At 44.6% G+C, this 26307-nt stretch overlaps 1 protein-coding gene across 1 annotated transcript in view; it reads left to right on the top strand.

The window, feature by feature from the left end:
• The window catches only part of NKTR (natural killer cell triggering receptor), a 36988-nt gene extending 23223 nt beyond the window's left edge, over window positions 1–13765 (top strand). The window contains exons 10-16 of the mRNA XM_027695512.1: window positions 706–822; window positions 3054–3199; window positions 4731–7676; window positions 8294–8389; window positions 8517–8576; window positions 9459–9557; window positions 11299–13765. Of these exons, the coding sequence (XP_027551313.1) occupies window positions 706–822; window positions 3054–3199; window positions 4731–7676; window positions 8294–8389; window positions 8517–8576; window positions 9459–9557; window positions 11299–11377 (3543 nt within the window). The 3' untranslated portion in view covers window positions 11378–13765. The remainder of the gene's footprint in view (window positions 1–705; window positions 823–3053; window positions 3200–4730; window positions 7677–8293; window positions 8390–8516; window positions 8577–9458; window positions 9558–11298) is intronic.
• Window positions 13766–26307: the final 12542 nt, after the last annotated feature.

Below are 26307 nucleotides of genomic sequence, written 5' to 3'. Positions count from 1 at the left end.
GGGGGGGTTTTTGGTCTTTTGGTTTTAGGAGGGTTTTGGGGGTTGGTTTTTGGGGGGTTTCGGTTTTTGTGGGTTTTTGTTTGTTTTTGTTTTGCTTTTTCTTATTTGGGAGGGTTTGGTTTTTATTTTGTTTGGTTTGGGGGGTTTTTGTTTTCGGGGGGGTAGGTTTTTGGGGGTTTTTGTTTGGTTTTGGTTTGTGTTTGGGGGACATGGGGGTTTGTTGGTTTTTTGTTTGTTTGTTTTAATTTCAGTTAACGGTTTAGTCTCCTCTAAGTCTTTTCTTGGAACATCACTCATATTTCCAAACATTTAGCAACTATTTCTTTTGAGGATATTACACAAACTGTAAAAAGGAGGATTGAATTCCCTCTTCTTTCCTAAGCAAGACTTTAGAACCTGTGAACTCTCCTGAATTGAGATCCTGAACCTCTTCTGCCCATGTTGCCCTCAGGATTTCTGCCCCAAACACAAATTAACCACTTGTAACAGGATTTTGCAAGTCCTTTGTTAGCATTTATTTATGTGTAAAGGCTGCACATTTGCTTGAAAACAAATACATGTTGATTTGCCTTTTGTTGTAAAATTGTCTCATTTCTTGGAAAATTCGCTGAATTCTTAGTTCTGCCTCAAAATGAATGAATAAGATGATGAATATTTTTCATTATTAACTTTAAAATTAGGTTAACTGGGTTTTTTTTTTTCCATGCAAGCTCATATTTTATTAATTTATGTAGGAAGCTTCTTGATGCCACTCCAGTTCTGACTGACCAGAAACCATCAGTCTCTAAATCCGGACGAAAAATTAAAGGAAGAGGCACAATAGTATGTGACAGTTTTATTTATTTATCTCTTTGTTTCCTCTCACCCAGAGTATCTTCTCTGAGCTTTGACTTTCCTTGGAGGCTTTGTAGGATGCTTTATTTATGTGTTTATTCACATGTATTTATTTGCATTCTAGTTTAGGAGGTTGAAATATTGTCAGGTAGCTGATTTTATGATGCAGGTTTTCATTCCTTCTTGTTACTTTCTTAAAGTTTGGGAAAACAAAGGCTTAATTCTCAGCCACAAGAAGTCTCCAAACATAAGACTGAAACTATTTCTTTTAAAAGATGGAAACTAATTCGGGCAGATTCATCCCACACAAGCCACAAGATCCAAAGCAATGAGAAGTGACAAGAGCTTTTCCTCTTCCCTGTTCATTGGATTTCCTTGTGTTTTCTTTGAGCTTTGGGACTGCAACACATAAGACACACCAGTCTGCTCAGCAGTGTCCTGAGTGTCTGCAGCCCTTTCTGATATATAATCCAAAAGTTTTTCTTCTCTAGTAACTCGCAATCCAGGCCCAAAATGCTGCACAGCTGTGCTGTTGTTTTTTCACTCAATAAAAGGGGGAGAAAATAAGAAAAACTGCTGTAATTGTGCATTTGATTCCACTGGATTGCAGCATATTCTTCTCCTGGAGAACCTTTTCCTGGATCAGCTTAGCAGGTGGCATTTGGGGAACCATAAAGCCAAACGAAGCCTTGGTCCTGCCAAATGTTTTTGCAAGTGGAAATTCTCAAAAAGAAAAGTGTATATACAGATATCAATATATCTGTAGATATTCTAATTAAAAGCTTCATTAGGATGGTTTAAACTGAGACTCCTCTGAGTGTGATTTTCTTATATAACAACCAGTGGATTTGGGAAGTACTTTTCCACTGATCCCCCATGATACAATTATTTTAAGCCACAAAATTAACAGCTTGGATGCCATAGCACGGATCAAGGTGGTGGAGTGGTTGAGCCTCAACCCGAATTTTCCAGCCTTGACATGAAATGTGGCAGCTGCCTTTGCATCTGACAGCTTGGATTTGTGTTTGACACTTGTGGGATCCACTAAAGCCTTTAAGGCAGAATGTTTTTGCGTATTTACGTAAATAAAAATGTAGGGAAAAGTAACTCAAAGCTGAGTGGAATTGGGTTTTGCCAAGTTTTGGGGGTTCTCTGATGTTTTTCATCATTTTAACACCCTCTTGAAAAAAGTGAAGAATGAGAACAAGGTGTCATTTAGGGCCAGCACTTAGTTGGAGAAGCATATTTTTTCTGCCATCTCTAATAATCTGATCAGCAACAGTTTCTCTTTGGGGTGAAGTTGTTTCATATTTTCCAAAACAGTTACTTGTAGATTCCAGGATACTCCTGAATAGACTATTTGAGAATTAGGGAGATCCATGATACCTTCACAACCTGTTATATGCCAGTCATCTGTAAAAGCTTTTTTAAGCAGTCATTCCTTCAGCCCAAATTAGTTCTATATGGTAGGTTATCCTTGTATTTTTTTATTCAAACAAGGTATCTTAAAGACTTTTGTAATTAACTGTATAAATGAATACATGCATCTTTCTGATTTCATTCTGGGGGACAACACTTTTTTCCCCTCGCTTTTGCTTTCAAAAGTGGCTTAAAATAATTGAGTGAAATCCAGATGTGTTTTTTATTGAGTCAAGGAGCATCTGATTTCCTCACAGAATTTACCTGAGTGTGTATCCAACTGGGTAGTGGAAAATAACAATTTACTATATTAGAGGGTTGTTTCTCTGCTGCACAAGTAGCTCTTATTGCCCACTTAAATGCTGTGCCTAAGCATAATTCTTTAAATATGAAGCTTCTTTATTCTTTTTTGTGAAAGAGTTTGGAGAGTTTTAGTGGGGTTTTTTTTGTTTGGTTTTCTATTTTCTTGTTGCTTGGAAGGTGTTTTAAACTGGATTCTCATTTCTGCAGAGCTGAACAGCAGTAACTTTGGAAATAGGGCTTGTCTTTGCTCATATGAGCAGTTAAGTGTCTGCTAACTGAAGTGAAACATCTGTGCTTTAGCATCCTGACTAAAAAGGAAGTTATCTGCAGTAATTGGGAATCCATGGCCTCTTCCTTGATCCTTCCTTTTATGTTTAGGAAAAAAAAGGGTGAGCTTCTGACCCCCCTCAGGCTTTGTAAAACGCCCTGAGTATGAAAAGACACAGTTTGCTATGTAAGAAAGTTGCATAATGTGGTTTTTTTCTGTGCTTTCACAGCGATACCACACCCCCCCTCGATCCCGGTCGTGTTCCGAGTCCGAGGATGACGAGAGCAGTGAGACCCCTCCTCACTGGAAAGAGGAGATGCAGAGATTGAGGACGTACCGACCTCCCAGTGGGGAGAAGTGGAGCAAAGGAGATAAGTAAGATCCTTATCATAAATTTTATAGTCTGGTTTTTTTTTACACAGTGTTTAACACGTTGTGTAGACGTACTAGAATGAGAGGAAATGGCCTCAAGTTGTGCCGGGGAAGGTTTAGATTAAATATTAGGAAAAAAAAAAGTTCATGGAACGGGTTGTAAAGAGCAGGCTGCCCAAGGAAGTGGTGGAGTCATCATCCCTGGAATTGTTCAGAGAAAACATGGATGTGACACTTCAGGACATCAGTTCTGGGCTCCTCAGCTCAGGAAGGACATGGAGGAGCTGGAGCAGGTCCAGAGAAGAGCAATGAGGCTGGGGAAGGGACTGGAGCACAGGTGCTGTGAGGAGAGGCTGAGGGAGCTGTGGGGGCTCAGCCTGGAGAGGAGGAGGCTCAGGGGAGACCTCCTCACTCTCTACAACTCCCTGACAGGAGGTTGTAGCCAGGTGGGGGTCAGGCTCTGCTCCCAGGAACCAGCAGTAGGACAAGAGGGTCTCAAGCTGTGCCAGGGGACATTTAGGTTGGATATTAGGATGGAATTTTTTCCAGAGAGAGTGCTCAACCATTGGAATGGGCTGCCCAGGGAGGGGGTGGATTCTCCATCCCTGGAGGTGTTTAAGGACAGACTGGATGTGGCATCAGTGCCATGGGCTGGGAACCACGGCGGGGTTGGATCAAGGGTTGGACTTGATGATCTCAGAGGGCTTTTCCAACCGGGTTGATTCTGTGACATGGTTTAGTGGTGACCAAGGTGGTGGTGTTGGGTTGGCGTTGAACTTGGTCACATTAAAGGTCTTTTCCAACCTTAAAACTTACATGGTTTCCTTTAGCCCCAGACTGGGTGATATGGATTCTTTGGGTACCAAGGGAGACAACTGAATCCACCAACCCTTTACTGTTTTGGTTATATGTTCTTTCTGCAATTGCAAACTGTGTGATGGATGGAAGCCAGCTCTCCAAAATTTCTGACTTCATACTAAATATGAACTTCTGTGAAATTATGAGACAGAAACCTCAGAAGGAAAACTGAAAAATACTATGTATAACCATTATTGAATAATTGCAAATGTTTCTGGTGGTTCTTTTTTATATACTGAGATATGTTTTAAAATTTAAATATTTAATAATATCTAATAATATAACAACAATGTTAATGTTAGTAATAATAGTAATAATTAATATTTAAGAACACTAATATTTAAAAGTGGTTTGAGAATCCTGCAGTTGTAGAGGTCAAAGTCCTGCAGACTAGGGTAATTAAAACATTAAATCTCTTCACACAGTTTCTACATTATGCAAAATTTGCTGATGTTGGTTCATTTATTTCTTAGAGAGAAGTAGCTCTTGGGAGTGATGTAATTCTTAAAATGAGTGTAAGAAACTCAGTCAGAACACAATTGCCTGGTAGTGTGTGTGTGTGTGTGTGTGTCAGGTTCTTATATCTTGATTTAAAATCAAGTTTAAAAATACTTAATTTATCTGAAGTTTTAAAAGAATTTCCACTCAGGGTGGGGCTTTCTGATTTGTTGTCCAGGTTGAGTGACCCGTGTACAAGCAGATGGGATGAAAGAAGTGCATCCAGGAGATCCAGGTCCTGGTCCCATAATGGTTATGCTGATCTAAACACCACGAGATACTCCAGCCATCACAAGAAGCACAGGAAAGAGAAGAAGAAGGTGAAGCATAAAAAGAAGTCTAAAAAGCAGAAGCATTTCAAGAAGCACAAGCAAACGAAAAAAAAGAAAGCCTCGGCCTCATCAGACGTGGAATCTTCTCATTCCTTCCACAGGAGGACAAAGTCGTCTTGTGATCGTGAGAGGAAATCTCGTTCTTCTTCCTTGTCTTCTAGGCGTTCGTCCAGAAGGGACTGGTCTAAGTCTGATAAGGAAGATCAAAGCTCATCATCTTTATCAAGCAGAGGGTCTCGCTCTTACTACAGGTCCAGGTCTAGATCCAGATCCAGATCCAGGTCTAAATCAAGGTCTTACTCCCGAAGAAGTTCTAGATCGAGATCAGCCTCTAAATCATCACGTTCTCGAAGTAGGTCGAGGTCCAGTTCTAACCCCAGGCAGCAAAAGACTGTTCCCAGTTCTCCACGGAATATCTCAACCCGATTAAACGACAGTAAGTTGACCAAGGCAGCCGAGCCCGTCCGAGCAGTTCTTCTGCCCAGTGACAAAGTTGTCGTCCCACCTGTTGTCCCAGAAAACCTCCCCGTGATACCCTTAAGTGACAGTCCACCTCCCTCCAGGTGGAAACCTGGGCAGAAACCATGGAAGCCATCCTATGAGCGAATTCAGGAAATGAAAGCTAAAACAACCCATTTAATACCCACCCAAACTAATTACAGCCTGGTGGTCGTTAAAGAGGCCAACACCTCCTCCTCCTCCTACCGCAAGCGGGAGAGGAGCTCGGAGAGCGATCGGAGCGGGTATTCCAAAGGCCGCAGCGACAGGAGCTCGGAGAGTTGGCCGAGGTCCAGGAGCAGGTCCTCCCGAAGTCGGTCCTACTCCAGATCCTACACAAGATCCAGAAGTCCCTCGAGCTCTAGGACAAAATCCCACTCTTCTGGCAGGTCCCCGTCACCGAGCAAATACCGCAGTGACCGGTCGGGGTACAGCGAGTCCACGTCTTACTATTCCCTCAGCGACGAGGACAGACACGGGAACAAAAGGAAATCCATGTCCAGCGATCAGAAAGCTCGGGGCCCCAAACTGAGGCAGGAGACGAGCTCGGAAAGTCCCCTGCCTCACAAACATCCCAAAGACTACGATGAGTCTTCCCAAGGGTTGAAGGAGAGCGACACTTTGTCGTCCTCAGACTTCTCCAGCGACAGCGAGCGCTCCGCCAAAGCAAAAGCGGTCCCAGAGAAGGAAAGTCGTTTTCCATTAGAAGGGGATGCTCAGAAACAGGATAAAAATAGCTTGAGTTCTGAGAGAGGGGAGGAGAAGCCCAAGTGTGAGCGGGATTCTGATCACTCCAAAAGGAAAGCAGGGATGGAGAAGCCTCTGGAGCAACTCAGAGGAGGGGCAAAAACGAAACGGAAATCCTACTCAGGCAGCAAATGGGACTCGGAGTCAAATTCTGAAAGAGGAGAGGCAAGGCATAATAGGGGGGATTCCAGACCCTCCTCTGGTAAAGAAGAAGGAGAGGCCACCTCAGGGTCTGATACAGAGCTCAGTGTCACCAAAAGGATAAAGAAACAATCCAATTCCTCTGAAGGCTTTTTGGACTCTGATTGGAAGACAAACAAACAGTTGTCATCTTCTGAATCCGACAGTTCCTGTTCCAGCTCAGCAGACACTCGAGGCAAGTCAAAAAAACACAAGCATGGGTTGAAAAAACAACTTAAGAAATCGCATTCCAAAAAGCCAAAAGAAAAATCCAAAGGGAAAAAGGAGAAAAAACACAAAGTCCAGAAAAGAAAAGAGATGTTTCATTGGCAGCCCCCCCTCGAGTTTGGTGAAGAAGAGGACGATGAGATAAATGAAAAACCGGTTACCAAGGATGATAAAAAGGAAAAGCAGCTTACCAGGGACATAAAGGATAAAAAACAAGTTTATGAAAAGGATGAAATAGTCACAGATAAAATGGGAAACGGTGAAAAGTCATGTGGGAGTGAAAACCTTTTAGATAAAAACACCACAGGTGAGGCCTCCCCAGATCGCAGCAACCTTAATAAAGAGAGCATTGAAACAAACGCTTCAACCGGTGCTTTAAACTCAGGAATAAATGTTTCTGCCTGCAAGAATGAGATTAAACAAGCTGAAGAAAGTAACCAGAACGGATTGGAGGATGTTATTCAGACAGATGACAACATGGAGATCTGTACTCCGGATCGTAACTCGCCAGGGAAGGTGGATGTGGATGTTTTGTCTCCTGTCATTCTCACTCCTAAACCCCAGGCTTTAAGTGCTGCTATAAAAAAAGAGCCACAGGTTGAGACCCCTGAGCAAGATGCTGTCAAACTAGGAAACAGCATTAGAGACTTGATTCATATTAAAGAAGAAAAAGAAACAGGAAGGCAAGAAAGTAACTCTGTGTCTGGTGCTAAAGACTGTGGTTTGAAAAGTGAAATGACTGAAAATCCGCAAAGCAATATGATAGACAATAAATGGAAGCCTTTGCAGGGTGTTGGTAACCTACAACCAGCAGCAATTAGTACAGCCACAGAGGTTAAGAGTGTAGCAGTAGCACCAGAGCCTAAACCTGCAGGTTTAAGGATTGAAATAAAAGCCAAGAATAAAGTAAGGCCTGGGTCTCTGTTCGATGAGGTCAGGAAAACAGCACGGCTCAATCGGCGGCCCAGGAACCAGGAAAGTTCCAGTGAGGAGGAATCTCCAAGCAGAGATGACAACAGTCCATCCAGGAGCCTCAGCAGGTCACGGAGTAAATCCGAGTCTAAATCCAGACACAGAACAAGGTCCATATCCTACAGTCACTCCAGAAGTCGATCCCGAAGTTCTACATATTCATACAGGTAAGAAGTTGGTGCTGTTCCCACAGCCTTCCCTGGGAACTTGGAAGTTTTCATCTTTTCAAGGCATGTTTTTCTTTTTCAACTCAGGTTTTTCTTTTGAACAGCACAGTGTCATACAATTATAGAATGGGTTGGGTTGGAAGGCACCATGTCATTCCATCCCCCTGCCCTGGGCAGGGACAGCTTCCACTATCCCAAGTTGCTCCAAGCCCATCCAACCTGGCCTTGGGCACTTCCAGGGGTGGGGCAGCCACAGCTTCTCTGGGCAACCTGTGCCAGGGCATCAACACCCTCATAATAAACAATTTCTTCTCAATATCCCATTTAAACCTACCCTCTGTCAGTTTAAAGCCATTCCCCCTTGTCCTGTCCCTCCATCCCTTGTCCCCAGTCCCTCTCCAGCTCTCCTGGAGCCCCTTTAGGCACTGGAAGGAGCTCTCAGGTCTCCCTGGAGCCTTCTCTTCTCCTGGATGAACACCCCCAGCTCTCAGAGGTGCTCCAGCCCTGTGATCAACTTAATAGCAAGCATGGAATAAATATTTAGCTTAAAAGATAAAGATGTATAACTTTTTTCTGCTTCCTCTTCAGTTTCTGTTCTGTCCTGTTGTTCACTGTAGGTCAAGAAGCTACTCCAGAAGCAGGAGCAGAGGGTGGTACAGCAGAGATCGCTCCAGGAGTCGAAGCAGTTCTTACCACAGTTACAAGAGTCGTAGGTGAGTTTGTCTGTTTGGAGATACTGCAAGACATGTTGTGCTCCTCTTGCTCCCCCTCTCCCCCTGCTCCCTTCAGCACTTGTATTTTATTAACTTAAGATGTCTCTGTGGTTTTTGTTTTTGTCAGTCGAAGCTACAGCCGAAGTCGATCCAGAAGTAGTTCCTACGGTCATCACAGTCGATCCAGGTATGGATTATAGTTGTGTACAAACTCTGCAATAAATGGAATTCTTATAAAAATACCTAAAAGTAAGAATCCTTTTTATTTATATTTCTTTAAAATAGACTTTAATATATAATTACATGACAGAATAATTTATATCATGTATGCTACGTATTTTATTATTATTATTATTATTATTATTATTATTATTATTATTATTATTATTATATCAATACATATATAAATACTTATTTATAAGAATGCCTTTATCTCATAGAGTCTGGAATGGTTTGGGTTGGAAGAGAACTTAAAGATGATCCAGTTCCAACCCACCTGCCATGGGCAGGGACACTTTCCACTAGCCCAGGTTGCTCCAAGCCCCTTCCAACCTGGCCTTGGACAATTCCAGGGATCTGTGGTACTTAAAACTATAATATCGTTGTAACAAGTTGAATCAAAGCAAAATCAATATAAGGCACTTAAAAGCTGGAAATAACCAAATTATCCTGGCATTACAGTTACAGGTGATGATATGAGAAATAGTGAAAACATCCCCCTTTTTTTGTTAAAATAAAATTGAGTTATAAACGGAATCACTTTGCTTGTTTTCAAATTAGCAAACAACATTTTTACAGCATCTACAAAAAAGAGAAACCACAAAACTTTATGGATGCTTATTATGTCTTTTCTAGATTAGTAAATTTGAGATTTTTACTTTTGCTTTGAAGATAATTGTTGTTGTGTTGAAACTTTTCTAAAGCGTGGAATTGTTCGCCGCATCCTTCAAAAGTAATTTCTATCCAGCCCTTCATCTCTCTCTATATAAATGTCCTTTGAGCCTGCATATAAAACAGCATTTTAGACAAGAAATTATAAATTTACAGTTGCCTTCTTTTCCCTTTAAAGTAGGTCCTACACATACGACAGTTACTACAGCAGGAGTCGGAGTAGGAGTAAAAGGAGTGACAGCTACCGACGGTCTCGGAGCTACGATCGGAGATCCAGGTGTGGTTTGGCACTGGATTTTTGGGAAAAAATTTGCTAAATGCATACCTGTGATGTTTAAGAAAGGCCAATGTGCTGGTTTTTTCCCCCTAAGCATAAAAAAGTCATAACTAAAACCAATTAAAATCAGAGCGTGTGTGCGAGTGAGGAAGTCAGAACTCCTCACATGCTAAATATGAGGATGGGGAAGAAGCAGGATAAGAAAGGTTTGAGTTCCAGTTCATTGTATGAATGCATTCAAAATTTTTACATTTTCCCAGTCACCATCCCTGGAAATGTTCAAAAAACATGTGGAAATGGCACTTGAGGACATGGTTTAATGGGGAAGACAGTGCTGGTGCTGGGTTAACAGTTGGACTTGGTGGTCTCACAGGTCTTTTCCAACCTTCATGATTCTATGATTTCTGATTTTTTGGATAGTATTCAGTGATTTTTAAAAACTACACAGTGAACTAACTCTCAAGATTTAAATCAAATGCCCTGTGATGGATTAAAAGCTGCCTGGTATGCAAAGAATTCCATTGGGTGGTAAATTCTTTTTGGTTTCAACTGCAAAAATGGATTTAAAACAATCTGGAAGAAAAAGTAAAAAATTGCTCTGCAATCCAGACTTAATTTTTAACTTCCTAGAATGTATTTTGAAAGAATATTTTTACCTGCAAATCTGATGAATTTGGAATAAATTCTATTCTGTTCTGTCCGGGGGATTTACAGAAGTGCAAGTGAGCAAATTTCACAGAGATCAGAGGTGGAGCAGGAGATATAGAGAGATATAGATTTAATAGCACTGATGATTGGTTTTATACCTTTTAATGTGTCCCCTATTAGTCATAAATCATACAGGTCTCTACAACTGCTGTAGATTTTCATCCTCTACCCTCCTCATACTCATTTTTTCCCAACTTTATAGCAACTCTTAAAGGTTTTGCTCTCCCCCATTTCCACAAGACAACTTTCATCTTGTGTTTGAGGGGAAATTAATTAGATTAACAAAGAATGCGGAAAGAAACTTGCAAAATCATTGTCTTATTATGTTGAGAAGCTTCAAAGAAGTGATGTTGGATTAGGATATGTTCACCTTTCATTTAGAAAGCTTCCTTTGCAGGCAGGAGGCTAAAAAAATCTCTAATGAAAGCTTATTCTGTGTAATTGGAATATTTCCTGTGGCTTGTCTGAAACCATCTGGACTCTGTGTTGATGTTTGGCCAGGTGCTGAGCTTGGGATTCTTCTGGATAAGCCAAACCATTTTAATACACAATTTCCACACTACAGAGACACACACACACTCTTTTCTTGTGTTTCTGGGGCCTAATTTTCAAGATCCTTCTTCAAACAAGAAAATACAACATATATGAAGCAAGGATTTGTGACATTATCTTATCTGAGAGACGCTTGCAATATGAAATCAGATGTGTTAGAATATATTTCTCAGTCAGCTATTAGCATTTATAAAAACATTTAATTTTGGATGGGTTTTAGCTGTAAAAGAAAAAGCAAGAAGTTACAGAGAACTTTCCTCGAGTTATCCAGGGCAACACCACGTAAAGTTAATTATTATTTCAATTTTGAGTATCCTTTAGCCAATACTTCAGTTATAAGAAACACCACCCTGTAAAAGACTTTGCTAAGATGGACACAGATAAGAAAAACAAACACAATGTTTTTTACACGATGTAAATTTGAATTTGAAGCTCAAATCTGAAGCAGTTCTGAGGCATTTCTGAACCTTTTTCTCGGCAGGTCCTACGGCTCCGACAGCGAAAGCAATCGCAGCTACTCCAACAACAGGAGCCCCAGTGAGAGCAGCAGATACAGCTGAAAACACTTGTGGGAGGATGAAAACTATGTTTCATCATTTTTTCAGTGTTATATTAAAAAAAAAAAAACAACAACAACCCCAAACTGTTTTGACGGTGTCACAAGTGAAGGTTGTTCGCTGAATTCGCCGAAACTTTCCCATTTACCAGTGAACTCGCTCGACTCTGTGCTCACAGAGAGAAAGGACTGAGCTCCACAGCTGAGTTGATTTTTTTAATTTTTTTATGTGAAATGCAACTTTTACAGGATAATTAAAAAAAAAAAACCCAGCAGTTTTGTTTCCTCGAATTAGCTTTTCCAAGCCATGGATGAATTGCTGCCGCCGCTTTTCCGGGTGCAGCAGAGTCTTGTTTATAAATAAACACCTTGAGGGCTTCGTGCCTGTTCCTGGGAAATGTGTGTGAGCAACTATTAAACTGTGAAGTCGATTTCTTACCAAGGCTGCCGTTTCTAGTTTATGAAAATGCTTTTTTTAATGCTGGAATCTGCATTCTGTGCTGTCTTGATTGTTGATTATTGCATTCTGTCCAGGATAGAGGCGATGAAAACAAAGCTGCCACTCTGTCTTAATCCTTCCTGAACTGTGAGGTTGAGGAATTCTGCTGGAAAAGGTGAGATGATGCACAGTGGGAATTGTCAAACTGACAAGCAGCGAGCAAAAGTGTGATGTGAATGAGTTTTGAGCTTCATGTCCAACTTGTCTAAACTTTTTATGTTTCAAAAATGAGTTTTGTGATAAACAGCAATGTCCTTCGGAGACTAAAAAAGTGTTTCTAAACACTTCTTGACTTTCATTTCAGTTCCTATTACAGTGCTTGGCATCCTCCACCACATTTTGGATGTTGTTAAAGCATCAAGTGTGTCATGAGTTTATCCAAAACACTTTTTGATAATTTTTTTTGAGAAAACCAACTATAGAGGTTCCTTTAAGAAATGCCTGTAGGTGTATCCCATCCTATGTTCCATATAGGGAATATCAGATGTTGATACTGCAGATACTGAACTCTAGATTGATAAAAGGGTGGGACTACAAAAATACTGGGTTGCCTGATAAAAAGCATGGACAATACTTTACTTTGAAAGTTTATTACCAAAAATGACTCCATGTCCCAGGTATTTGCAAAAAATAAATAGATTTAAGCTGAAGGCCATTGAGTAAGTTTTGCAATATTCCGACTGAGTTGCTGTAAAATAATTTGTGAAGTTTTTCAGGGGTTTAGAAAGTTGTGTACTGAGAGCCAGATTTTTAATGGCACAATGTGACCTGCAAATTGGGGTCTGTAGTGACACAACAGACTTAACATTGTTTGATTAGAGCTAACGAGCTCTGTTGTATCATAATAGTTTTCATTACTGACTTTCTGTAATATCTGAAGATGCTTTCATTTTTCTCAAATGTTTTCAAATATTGGAAATGATTTTTTTTTTTTTTTTTGGTGTGTGTGATCTCATCAGGCCCCAGCAGCTTTGAAAATTAAAAGTGGTTATTTCTCGCTTAGGCATCAATTCATTCTCTCTTTGATTGAATTAAACTACCCCAAATTAGATAATTTTTTCATACACTTGTGAAACATGAAAAGCAAGTTCAAAGGGAAGTTTGCAGACTGTGATGATTCCCTCCATTTCTGTCCATCAGCAGCTGAATAAGATGTTTGTGTGCACGTTCCTGAAGCTGAATTTGCCACAGAGGTTTTTTCACTTTTCTATGAGAACCCAAAATTCTGAACTTTCCCCCTTCCTACACTTGTAGTTTAGTGACAAAGTGTGTGCATGTAACCCTTTCCAGTCAATCTTTTGTAAGCTTCTTATGCCTTTTAACATTAAATACATTTCTTACTCGAGGCAGGATGCATTTACAGACAGGTTTCTTACAGCAGGAGACATCTGAGAGTCCTGAACAAATATTTCAGTAACATTTGTTGCACTTTCATCATTTTCAGTTCAAATGTAACTTGTTTGTCCCTTACTAAGATAATAGAACTAGAGGGCTCATGTGTAACAAAATATACAAATGTAACATTTGATACTTATTAGTGGAAAAAATAGCTCCAGAATCAGACTTCTATCATATATCAGAGCTGATTTGAGTTTTTAAGGTCAGGAAAAGGTAATAGAAATATGGTCAATCAATTAACTGTTGTTATCAAAAATTACTGCAATGCCACTAAAGTCTTTCATATCTTGAATTAAAGCTTTATAAAGAAATTCCATCAGGTTGGGGAGGGGGGTGAGGGAAGAGTTGGGGGCACTCAGTGAATTCTGTTCAATTGTGCTTCAGGTAGAAAACATCCCCCTGAGCTGGTTTTCTAACTTTGGTCGATGTTTTTGCAATTTTGTTATTCCAAAGCAGTAGCTGTTTGTAAAATAAACTTTTGTACATATCTGCAAATGCTGTTTTTCTCTACCTCTGGAAAAATCCGGTGCTGCTCGAGGGGAAGCAGGCAGGAAAATGAAAAATATACTTCAATTTCTGCATCTGCCTTTGTCCCTTGCAAGACTCGGGCACGACTTTGCCTTTTCCTTTTCCTGACCTACATAGGGAAGGATTCCTCAGCGAGACTCTGCACTGGGTTTACATAACAGTCGTTGGAGGAACAAATATTTTGAAATTTCCAAGTGATTTGAGGTCTCTCTGTTTCCTCAAGATCCATAAAAGGTTCCTCTCCTTGGTGAAAAGATACACTCAACAGGTCTCCACGGAAATCTGGGGATTGGGCTGAGCTTAACCACTTTGCTAAATGTCCTTTCCCAAATACACATTCCCACATCACTTCCTTAGCGTTGGAAGTGGGGTATTAGTTCATGGCAGCAGATGTGAAGGCTCAGTGCGTTAATCCATTAGTCTTTTAGACCTTCTGTTCCACAAAAAAACTGGATTTCGTTGGAAATACTGGCTTTGTCAAAATGGAGAGACTAATTGCTTTGGTCTGAGGTGAAAAGGACAGAGGGAAGTGTTTCCTTGTTTGGATTAGTCGTTAGTGTGGTCTTTTCCCTGACTTTGGAATACTGATTTTGGGAAGGAGAAGCAAGAAATCCTGGGCAGGACAAGGAGGAGCTTCAGGTGGTCTGAGCTGTAGTGCTGAAATGTTTGGAAAATGATAATTTTAAGGTGGGGAAGGAGTGAAGTGGCACATCAAAGAGATCAGCTGAAATAGGGTAAGAAATGTTAGATAAACTCCTGTGTCTCACTGCAGCATAAACCAGTTGTTTTTCACAGGATGGTGTGGGTTGGAGAGCACCTTAAACTCATCTCATTCCAGCCCCTGCCATGGGCAGGGACACCTCCCACTAGCCCAGGTTGCTCCAACCTGGCCTTGGACACTTCCAGGGATCCAAGGACAGCCACAGCTTCTCTGGGCAACCTGTGCCAGGGCCTCCCCATCCTCACAAAGAAGAATTTCTTCCCAATATCCCATCTAACCCTGCCCTCTGGCAGTTTGAAGCCATTCCCCCTTGTCCTATTTCTCCAGGCCCTTGTCCCCAGTCCCTCTCCAGCTCTCCTGGAGCCCCTTTAGGCCCTGCAAGGGGCTCTCAGCTCTCCCTGGATCCTTCTCTTCTCCAGGTGAACCCCCCCAGCTCTCCCAGCCTGGCTCCAGAGCAGAGGGGCTCCAGCCCTGGGAGCATCTCTGTGGCCTCCTCTGGATTTGCTCCAGCAGCTCCACATCCTTCTTGTGCCAGAGGCCCCAGAGCTGGAGGCAGCACTGCCAGTGGGGTCTCACCAGAGCAGAGGGGGACAATCCCCTCCCTAACAGGTTGTTACAAGTGATCACCGACCTTTCTTTTAAGAGCATAACATCGCTTTTTATCCTTCCAGAGGTGTATTCCCTGCAGAAGTCAAACGCTGCGATGGTGCTCAGGTGCCACAGCAGTGGAGGACACGGTGTCATCTGGAGCTCTGGATGGAGCAGGCCTTGGTGAAAACACAGTGGGTGACACCCACTGCTCCTCACTGACGTTTTTTTGATTTAAACAAGCCTTAAATCCTGCAATCAAGTAAAATTATTACTCCAGCATAAGCGATTTCTGCTAAAAAAAAAAAAAAAAAGGAGTTCTAAGTGAGATTGGTCTGTAGGTCCTGGGTTGTTTTGGGAATGGTTTATCCACTGCACAGCACCCAGGATATTGTGGAATAGCTCTGCAGGAGCAAGTGTTCATCTCCAGTTGCAGGTGAGTGACTTGTCTCGAGTCAGACTATTAAATGAACCATCTGCCTTATAAATCACAGATTTACAAACCTACAGCACAAATACACTTTCCCTGTGAGATCCCTGCGATTCCTTCCCTCTCTGTCTCTTCCAAACAAGGGCAGTTTGTGTCCTTGCGCTCCAGGGGAAGCAGCATTTGAAGTGTTTTTCCTGAAGATCCCTTGGTGTCTGACAGCGTGTTAAATGTCTGTTGTGTCTTCGTGTGCTTGTGGTGATCACACTCCCGGTCCAGAGCAGTGCAGGGTGTTTGGATGACCTTGAGCTGCCCCCTGGAATCCCATCTGGTGTCATTTCCCAACGGAACGCTGCCTGGGATTTAAATCACCAGGAGATAAAGCTTTGCATGCTCCACCCCTGCCTCACAGCCACGTAAGTAATTCTCTTTTAGGTGGCTGGGAAACAGGAAGGGTTTTCCACCTGGTTTTAAAAACGCTCCACTGTGGTGCTTTAAAACTGTTTACAAATTATCTAAACAATTTAAGGGGCCCAGGCTTGAATTCCGTAATATCCATGTAATCCCTCTGAAGTAGGTGGAATTGCATGCGTGAAATCAGAGGGCCCTTCATTAATGAAGGTGATATTTCAGAGTCACAGTGGATGCACAGAGAGGGGATGGGCATTAATTGGGTATTAATTGATGTTTCTGTTGTATCTGTCCTTGCAAGAGCAGGGTGGAGCCTGTGGAAATTGATGTTCTTACCTATAGGGTGTTCTAATGTTGCTCCTGGAATTTTGTGTTAATTTTGGGCCCCTCGCTGCAAGAAAGTCAGGGAGGGGCTGGAGCATGTCCAGGGAAGGGAAAGGAGCTGGGGAAGGGGTTGGAGCACCAGGAGCAGCTGAGGGAGCTGGGGGGGCTCAGTCTGGAGAAAAGGAGGCTCAGGGGGGACCTTCTGACTGCAACTCCCTGACAGGAGGGGGGGGGGGTCAGACTCTGCTCCCAGGGAACAAGGGACAGGACAAGGGGAAATGGCCTCAAGCTGTGCCAAGGGAGGTTTAGGTTGGATATCAGAAAAAATTTCTTCAGGGAAAGTGTTGTCAGGCACTGGAACAGGCCACCCAGGGCAGTGGTGGTGTCACCATCCCTGGAGGTGTTCAAAAACCACGTGGATGTGTCACCTGAGGACTTGGTTTGGTGGTGGACACAGGAGTGTTGGGTTAATAGTTGGACTCAGTGATCCCAGAGCTCTTTCCCAGCCTTAACAATTCGAACATGGGGAGTTCTGAGCTCAACGCAGCTTGTGAACACTTGTAGCTCCCACCCTGCCATTATATCCTAGTCCTGGCCTCAGGCTGCAAAATTCCTTAATTAATTCCCTCATTCAGCCTGGAAGGGGCTGCCCTCCCTCTTGGGCTTTCTTTTTCTTCTTCCTGCACCCTGTGAGGGAGGAAAACGAAGGGTCCTTCCTCCTCTCCCACTGCCTTGGCCACCCACTGTGCAACTTTACCCCAGTGAATTTTGGCAAGTAAGCCATGGAGAAGCATGAGGAGGATTGGGAAGGGGAGAAGGTGAGGATTGCTTCCAGGAGAAACTCACAGCTCTTTTGGGAATGTACCAGTGAGATAAACCAATCAACAGAGGCTCTTGGGTCTTCAGAAGAAGTAAGTTTAAGGGAGAATGAAAAGGCAAATACATTCTTTTGAGAGGGGTAAACATCCTATCACTCCATGCCCTTGTCCCAGGTCCCTCTCCAGCTCTCCTGGAGCCACTTTAGGCCCTGGAAGGGGCTCTAAGGTCTCCCTGGAGCCTTCTCTTTTCCAGCTGAACACCCCCAGCTCTCCCAGCCTGGCTCCAGAGAGGCTCCAGCCCTTGGAGCAGCTCCGTGGCCTCCTCTGGGCTCACTCCAGCAGCTCCATGTCCTTTTTGTGTTGGGGGCCCCAGAGCTGGACCCAGCACTGCTGGTGGGATCTCATTAGAGCAGAATAGAGGGCTGGAATCACCTCCCTTGACCTGCTGGTCATGCTGCTTTATTTTGCTGAGGTTTGCACCATCCTCTGGTGATGGTTTTAAAGAAATAACACTGAGAGTGGAGAATTCTTTTTTTTTTTCTCCTGCACTGTGCAGTTTGATAATTTTGTTGAGTGTCCTTAGCTCCTATTTTGGGAGAAATTGTGAGCAACACTTCCCAGGTCTCTTCATTTCCCTTATTTCTGATGTCCCCTCTGAAGGGACAACCAGTTCCTGTTGTGTCCTGTGAGTGGGGCTGCCCATGGATTCTCCCTGAGTCACCTTCTCAGAGCAGCTGCTCCTCTTCAAGCAGCGTTGCCATTTGGCACTGAGGCTTGGGGAAAGACTGAGAGGGTTGGGATGGTTCAACCTGGAAAATGAAGGCTGTGGGGTGACCTAATTGTGGCTCCTGAAGGAGCTGCAAGAAAGATGGAGAGGGACTATTTACAGGACAAGGGGAGAATGGCTTCAAACTAACAGAGAGTATGTTTGGACTAGATATTAGGAAGAAATTCTTCCCTATGAGGGTGGGGAGGCCCTGGCAGAGGTTGCCCAGAGAATTTGTGGCTGCCCCATCCCTGGAAGTGTCCAAGGCCAGGTTGGATGGAACTTGGAGCAACCTGGGCTAGTGGAAGGTGCCCCTGCCCATGGCAGAGGGGCTGGGAATAGATGATCTTTAAAGTCCCCTCCAACCCAAACTTCCTGTGGTAATTTTAGGGAACAGGCTGGAAATCTCATATTCCACTGGCTTTGCTGGGACCTACAGGGTGATTCAGCTCCAGCTTGATAGGAACAGCCCTCAGCCCACAGGTTCTTTACCTTGGGCCTTAGCTCTCCCTTTTCCAAAGATTAAACCTCTCCCTTGTGACAAATAACTGTACATTTTAAGGAGTCAGAAAACCAAGGGAGAGGGAGGATGTCAGGCACACTTGGTGTGGTTTTTTTAGATTTCATGAGTGGGGCAATACACCTCTCCTTTTTTTATCCCATTAAACCAGGAGGAAAACAGCCAAAAAATATTTTTTTTTTAATTAAAACCACTCCATGTACCAAAAAAACCACACATTGATGGAGAAATCTGGCTTTAGTGATGGATTTCCTATCGACTCCCTGCAGGAAACTGCACAGATTCCATGCTCATCTTTCATTTCTATCAATAGCTTCGAACTGACACCTTTCACAAGGAGTTTGTGCCAGAGAACATGGCAAAAAGGGACCTTTCCAGCTCTGCAGTTTCCTCCTTTGCAAGAGTCAGGATCAACTCCAGTTGTATAAATCACAGTAGTTCTTATCCAACCTCTCTGTTAAAAAATTGGCAGGGCTGAGAGGGAGCAGTTGAAGTGCCAAAACCAAAATTGCTGAACTGTTCACATTATATAAATATATATATATATATAAATGTACTTTTTTTTTCTGATATCTAAAGTAAAGGGCCTTTTCTGCCACCTAAGCCCATCACTGCTTCTTACAGTTGGAGAGGAAGAAAATTACCTTTTTCCTTCTAATTAAATCATAGAATCCCAGAATGGTTTGGGTTGGAAGGGACCTTAAAGATCATCTCATTCCACTCCCCTGCCATGGGCAGGGACACTTTCCACTAGCCCAGGTTGCTCCAAGCCCTGTCCAACCTGGCCTTGGACACTTCCAGGGATCCAGGGGCAGCCACAGCTTCTCTGGGCAACCTGTGCCAGGGCCTCCCCACCCTCATAGCCAAGAATTCCTTCCCAATATCCCACTAACCCTTTCCTCTGGCAGTGGGAAGCCAATCCCCCTTGTCCTATCACAACATGTCCTTGTAAATATTTAAGTAGAAGGAAAAAGACCACCTTAAATATTTGTAAAAGGGTTGGAGAGGCTCTTGCCCAAACCTGGTCTTCTCTGGACTAAATAGCTCCAAGTTCTTCAATTATTTTGAGGGGATTGGGGAGTTTTTTGGGGTTTTTTAGGTTTTTTTTAACTTCTTAACTCTGACCCTCTCCTGGACTCCACCACCAGCCCTTAACCCTCTCCAGATCACCACACCCATATGGGCAACATTCTCCACGTGAGGATTTCACAGTGCCATGGGGATTTAAAACTTCACTCCACATGTCCTGCAGGCAACATTCACCTGTCCTTGCCTGAGATTTGCTGCCTTTGCCACAAAATGAGGATTTCCAGCATCCAGGCAGGGATGCGACGCCTCTGCCTTTCCCTGCTGCACCCCTGCTCCCCCATTCCCTGCCCAGGCCACGTTCTGCAGCTCCACTCCTCTTACACAAGCAGCATTTTCCCTTTGTTTCTGCTAAATTGCAGCCTGTTTTGTTGGTTTTTTTTTTCCAGGCTATTTCTCTACTGCGTCAAGATTGTTTTGAAGTCCCAGCCCATCCTCCAAAGTACTTCAAGTCCCTCCTGGCTTTGTATCATTTGCAGCTGGGAAGAAGCTGAATTTTCTATTCATGCAAGTAATTATTAAAAAAATATTTTGAGCAGTACCAGGCCTGGGACAGATCCCCGGGGAGTCCCAGGCTGTGTATCTCCTCGCTTTCCCGGCGGATCATAAATAACTCCTCCAAGCAACATTCCCTCCTTCCAGCACCGCTTTCCTCTGGCTTCGTGTCATCTGTCCCTGCCATCTTCCCTCTCCCAGCCATGCTGGAGCTGCAGGGATGTGAGCAGGGCTTGGCATCTTAATTTAATGTGAACTTCAGCTTGTTTGACTCGAGCTTCTGCATGTTGGGTCTTACAAAACCTTGGCTGAAGGTTCCCGTTGCTGGTTTTCCATGGTTGCCCTCAGGGACTGTGTTTCTAAACCCCCTGTACATTTATCTTTGGAAAAGCTGAGCTGTCCCCCCTAAAACATATCCTTCAGGCCTTCATTCTTTGGAATCATGGAATAGTTTGGGTTGGAAAGTCATCTACTCCAACCCCCCTGCCATGGAACCTCCTCTGCTGAATATACCAGCAAAAATATCAGTATTTAATGTTTTTCTCCAGTACTGATATAAATCAGACTAATTCTGATCTTCACACTGGATTTTTTTTTTGTTTGGGGGATTACTTAGCATGGTTTAGGCAGTGGAGGAAAATTCACTGTATGTTTTCTATATATGAATATTTACTGAAAAAGATGGTTTTTTGGGTTTCCCATTACCAGTTTCATGGAAGCACAGACTGGTTTGGGTTGGAAGGGATCTTAAAGATCATCTCATTCCACCCCCTGCCATGGGCAGGGACACCTTCCACTAGCCCAGATTGCTCCAAGCCCTGTCCAACCTGGCCATGGACACTTCCAGGGATGGGAAATCCACAGCTTCTCTGGGTACCACTTTTATGATGGAAAGGTGGATTCCAGGGACCTAAAATCCAGGGAGGAGGGAAGAGGCTTTGAAATTATTGCAGTTCACATGTATGTGCTTTGCAACTCCAGCAGTCCTAAAGATCACTCCTTACCCAAGATTACCTAAGGAAAAAAAGTAAGAATCTGGTTTGTTCTAAGAAAAGAGGTAAAAGGCAGGACTGATATGGGGGGTTTGAAAGCTGGGACTTCATTTTGCAGTGCTGCATCCCTGAGCAGCAGCTCCTATTTGGGGCAAAGTTCCCCCTTCTCCCTGAAGACTCTCTTGAATAGAAATGCATCTCCGGGTATTTCCTGTAATTCCCGATAATTATTTCAATCAAGACATCAATTTATAACTTCCTGGCTAATGAAATGTTGCTCCTTTACTGCATTATCCTTTGATATGCAAAGATGCCTTTGAGCTGCAAGCCCCCGTGCTGGGAAGGGCTGTGCAGCTTTCACACCTGGCAAAGCCAGCGCTGCCAGCGTGACTCCTCGGGGGTGACACCAGAGCCCTTGGGAGCTGCTGCAGGAATTCTGTCCTTAACTTTGCAGGAGGCGAGGCAGGAACCGTTTAATGTGTGCATTGGACAAGGGCTGAAGTTTGGAGGTGAGGAGCAGTAAATCCAAGTGCATCTCGCTGGGTTTGGGAGAGTCTGGTCCCATAAACTGCCCCATTTTTCCGTAAGTTTATCAAGTCTATTAATCTTCAGCAGCAGCAGCAGCAGGAGGTAACACTCCAAGACCAGGTTGGATGGAGCTTGGAGCAACCTGATCTAGTGGAAGGTGTCCCTGCTCATGGCAGGGGGGTGGAACGAGATGATCTTTAAGGAGCCTTCCAACCCAAACCATTCTGGGATTCTCGGATCTGGTCCCAGCAATCATCTTGCATTTACTGAACTCATTGCCTTCATGATTTGCTGCCCCTTGCTCCCAAGCTCCCAAGAGCCTCCCCTTCTCCAGGTGGAAGGGTCCTGAGTCTGTCATCTTGCCTCATAAAACAGCTGCCCCACCCCACTGGTGATTTTATTTGTTCTTTCTGCTTCTCCAGCACCACCCTGGGGGAGACCAGGGCTACCCACAGCCACTGAACTGTGGATGCTCCAGGGTTTTCTGCCATGGCAAAGTGATGCCTTGATGGATGTGCTCAGGGAAAGCTGAGAAGTAACAATTCCTTGGCTCTTTTTGGCTCCCACCTTTGGCCACACACTGAGCCAGTGATTTCAGAGAACTGCTGGTGGCAATCCAAGCTCTCAGCTCCAGGTGCCGCTTCCAACCTCAGCACAGCATGAGCATGGTCTGGACCTTCTTCCTCCAGATGCTTTACTTTATGCATTCCTAAACCAAAGCTCATTTGAAACTTTCTTCTCTGCTTTTCTGGGTTCTTTTGAAAGCCTTTTGGAGTTTTTTGCCATCAAGTGTGACACTTGATGACCTTCTAAGAGCTCACCCGCAAGCACAGAGATGCAGGTCTGCTCTTACTCCTCCAGATTGAGGATGAGGATGTTGAAAAACCCTGGACTCAGTCTCTGCTGAACCACACCACAAACTTATTTCCCTCCTGAAAAATGACCACCTCTTGCTTTCTGTCTTTTCTCCAGTTTTCAAGCAGCAAAAGGACCTTTCCTCCAATCCTGTGGTAACTTCACTTCCTTAATGGTGTTGTGAAGGACTTTAAAAAAAAAAAGAAATATGTGTACTCCCACCTAGAACATAGAATCCCTGTGCTTTATCATGAAAAATGTTAAATTTTACTGAATCTACTTTTGGCCAGTGCCCTGAGCACGAGGAGTTAAATAGTTCATGCAGGGAAGCAGTAGCCAACAACGGCTGGAGAAAGGCCTGGTGGGAGAATAAAAATATTTCTTTCCCCAAAATGTTGAAGCTGCCAAGTCAAGTTGTTAATGGAGATTGTTTCTCCAACGCAACAGCAGCGAGGACAACTTGGCTGGGGCTGCTTGGCTTGGCTTGGCTTGCTCAGTGCACGCACTGCACAGGCCTGGGTCGTAAAACCTGCCCTTAAGTAACACTCCAAATAAGCCCTTTTCCATCCAAAAAGAAGACCTGGAAATGCTCTGGTTCTCTGCTGTAATTCATCCCAGGGACAAGCAGGAGCAGCTCAAGGAGCAGGGTCACATCAGCTGCTCCATGATCCTTACAACACATTGAGGTGACCCACCTGCCCCATCCCTGGAAGTGTCCAAGGCCGGGTTGGACAGGGTTGAGCAACCTGGATTAGTGGAAGGTGTCCCTGCCTATGGCAGGGGGATTGGACTAGATGTTCTTTAAGGCCCCTTCTAACCCAAACCACTCTGTGATTCCATGAAAAAAATCCCCCAAGGCACCAGTTCTAATGAGTCCCGCTGCTAATGAGCTGATGTCTGTCAACATCAGCACCACACCAGGGATGTGCAGACACTAAAGCCTCTGAGTCAGAGTGAAGAGACACATCACAGCCTCACCTCCCTCCAGATTTTGATACCCAAAAGAAGGATTTCTTGATGTTCAGCAGCTGGGCAGATATTTGGGCTGCGAAGGTACAGCTCCAGTGTGGGTCCCTGCTGGCAAACCTGCTCCAGCGTGGGCTCCTCTCCCCACGGATCCACAGGTCCCTGCCAGGACCCTGCTCCAACGTGGGCTTTCCATGGGGTCACAGCCTGTTTTGGGCATTCCTCTGCTCCATGTGGGCTCCTCTCTGTTCTGCAGGAGGATCTCAGCTCCATCATGGGCCCCCAAGGGCTGCAGGGGCACGGCTGCCTCCCCATGGGCTGCACCTTGGGCTGCAGGGAAACCTCAGCTCCGGCACCTGGAGCACCTCCTGCCCCTCCTCCTGCACTGCCCTGGGCTCTGCAGGGCTGTTCCTCCCACAGATCTCACTCCTCTCTCTGCATTTCCACAGGCTTTTTTCCCCACTTCCTAAATCTGTTATCCCAGAGGTGCTGCTGCCACCACCTCTGATGGGCTCGGCCTTGCTCAGCAGTGTGTCCATCCTGGATCTGTCTGGCATTGGCTCCACTGGACCCGGGGGGAAACTTCAGCAGCTTCCCACAGGAGCCACCTCTGTAGCTCCTCACTACCAAAACCTGGCCACTGAAAACCAATACACTCTTCCAATCAATTTTTCATTACTACTTGAATCTACTCATCACTGCACTGTAACTCAGGGGTTGGAAGTAAACTTCCTAATACTGGCATTACTGTGTATAAAATAAAACCTGATCATTGCAAAATGAGCAGAAAGTAAGATCTGGAATCCAATATGAGCTCCTCTGAAAATTAAAACCTGGCTGCTGCCAAACCCAGCAGATACCTGTGGGTGGGCAAAATACTGGAAGCAGGAAAAAGACAGAAATACAGGAAAAAATACAGAAAACACAAATCCAGGAGCTTCCCTAGGCTTTTTGATGGGTCAGGCTCTTACTTGCAATGTGGATTCCCATCCCTGCCTCAGCCAAGCAGAGAGAAGTTATTCCCAGTGAAACTGTGATCCCTCAGAAGGAAAATCCCACCTGACGTGAGATATTTTTGCAGCTCTGGGAGGTGCTGGGATGTGAAGCAGTGGATGGATGGCCTTGGCACAGGATGTTGTGCTTAAGAGTAGAGTAAGGACATCTCCAGCTTGGATCACAGCCCTTTCAGGCCACAGGGAGGGATAAACACCAGCACAGCCACTGCTCCACTGCTGGGAGAACAGAGATTTTCCTCCCCACAGGGGTCTGACAGCTCGAGGGGCTTCACCTGCATCCTCAGACAACCTTTCTTCAGCCCTGCCTGAAGAATCACTCTTCCTTTTAAATTTATTAATTTCCACCCCCCTCCCAGTTTGGAGGCCGAAGTGAGAAATCAAAGAGGGGAAAGGAAGAATTATGAAAAGAAAAGCAAAAAAGAATCGGGGTCACCACGAAGCAGCAGCATTTCAGTCGTCCTTTGAGAGCTCCTCTGTGCTCACACCGTGGGTGTTCTCGCTGCAAACACCAAGAGGGAGACGTTTTCCCTTAGTAGGGCAGGCTCTGGCACCACTGCCCTCCTTGCCTGGCCATAAAAGGGCAGTGTTTTCTGCAGGACCCCCGGATCCTCGGGAAGCTGACGGGTTTTTGGGAAGGGGCCTGCCCCGCTGCTTGCTTTGGACCTCGCAGCCCTTGTGTTAACGTTGTTTTGGCTCCTTCTTTTCTTGTGCCTTTTGTTTTGTCTCTCTCCTCCTCCTGCTCCTCTCAGGAGGTTGGAGGGAGAGAGGCCAGAGAGCCTCCAGGAATGTTCTTGCTTTCCCTATTTTTCATTCTTTCTCTCTCTCTCTCTCTCTCTCTTGGCCTGATTTGATCCCTTCTTTTCCATGATCCATACGCCCGCTCAGAAAAGCAGCTGCTGAGTGAAAACCAGTTTCCAAGCCCATGATACGTCCCTGAAGGGCTGACCATGTCCCCAACTTCTCTCCTGTCTTCCCATGGGAATCTGGAGGACCCTTCCACCTCCTGCTCTGCCCAAGCCCTGACGTGCCGGGGGCTCAGTGCTGGCTCAGGAAGGGTGGACACCAAAGGAGTTCATCTCACCCTCTCCTGGAGATCCCTCCCTTTGGAATTCCAGCCCACAGGAGATGCCCAGCAGAGCACAGTTGTTGCACTTAGAGCAATGCAGTGAATCCCAGGCAGGCAGAGCCAGTGAGAGGACATTGTACCTGCTTGGAGTGACCCTTCCAGGCCTTCACAGAATCTTTTGGGTTGGAAAAGACCCTTAAGATCGTCAAGTCCAACCATTCCCCCAGCACTGCCAAGGCCACCACCAAACCATGTTTCCTGGTTCCACACCTACACATCCTAAATCCCTCCAGGTTTCTGTGAGGGTCCTCACAAACTCAAAGCCCTCTGAGCTGTTACAGGGTGTCAGCTTTGTTTTTCTCCCGTGTCCTTGCTGACACTTCCCTTGGAAAAGATCACGGCTATGGAAATGCAAATTGAAATATCAGGGATCAGCTATACCAAGGAATTATGAGCCTCTCCTGGTTTTCCTAAACATTTTCCAGTCTCTGTGTTGTTGTGGCTGATCTTTCATTTAAGACCTCCCGTGTGACCTTGTGGAGTCACTGGGTTGCCATTTCAGGGCCTGGGGAGAGAAAGGGAGAGGTAAAGCTGCAGGAGATGTCCCTTTTGTGGGCACCACACTGCTGGAAAGTGTCAGGGAGGAGACCCAACACTTCTCCCATGTCAACAAGCCTCCCTCCACATGCTCCTTGTTTACCAGTTTCTCCAGAACTTTGTCTGGCTGGAGAACCTGCTCCTTAACAGTGACTGAACTCTGACCAGCTCTCCATGTGAGGGGTGGGCTCAGCATCCTCCAAAAGGCAAGGAGCTCATGGTGAGCCCCCCAGAGTGGCATCAGGGCTTTGACCATCCCTGAATGCTCCCTGAGCTACGAGGGCTCCAAGCTCTGGAGCTCCCTGGTCCCCTGTGCCACATCCATGAAGGTGC

This window comes from Neopelma chrysocephalum, unplaced genomic scaffold, assembly GCF_003984885.1.
Source record: "Neopelma chrysocephalum unplaced genomic scaffold, ASM398488v2 Primary Assembly neopelma1_101, whole genome shotgun sequence".
Lineage (NCBI taxonomy): Eukaryota > Metazoa > Chordata > Aves > Passeriformes > Pipridae > Neopelma > Neopelma chrysocephalum.
The sequence above is the reverse complement of the archived record's forward strand: the minus strand, read 5'-3'. Positions and strand labels throughout refer to the sequence as shown.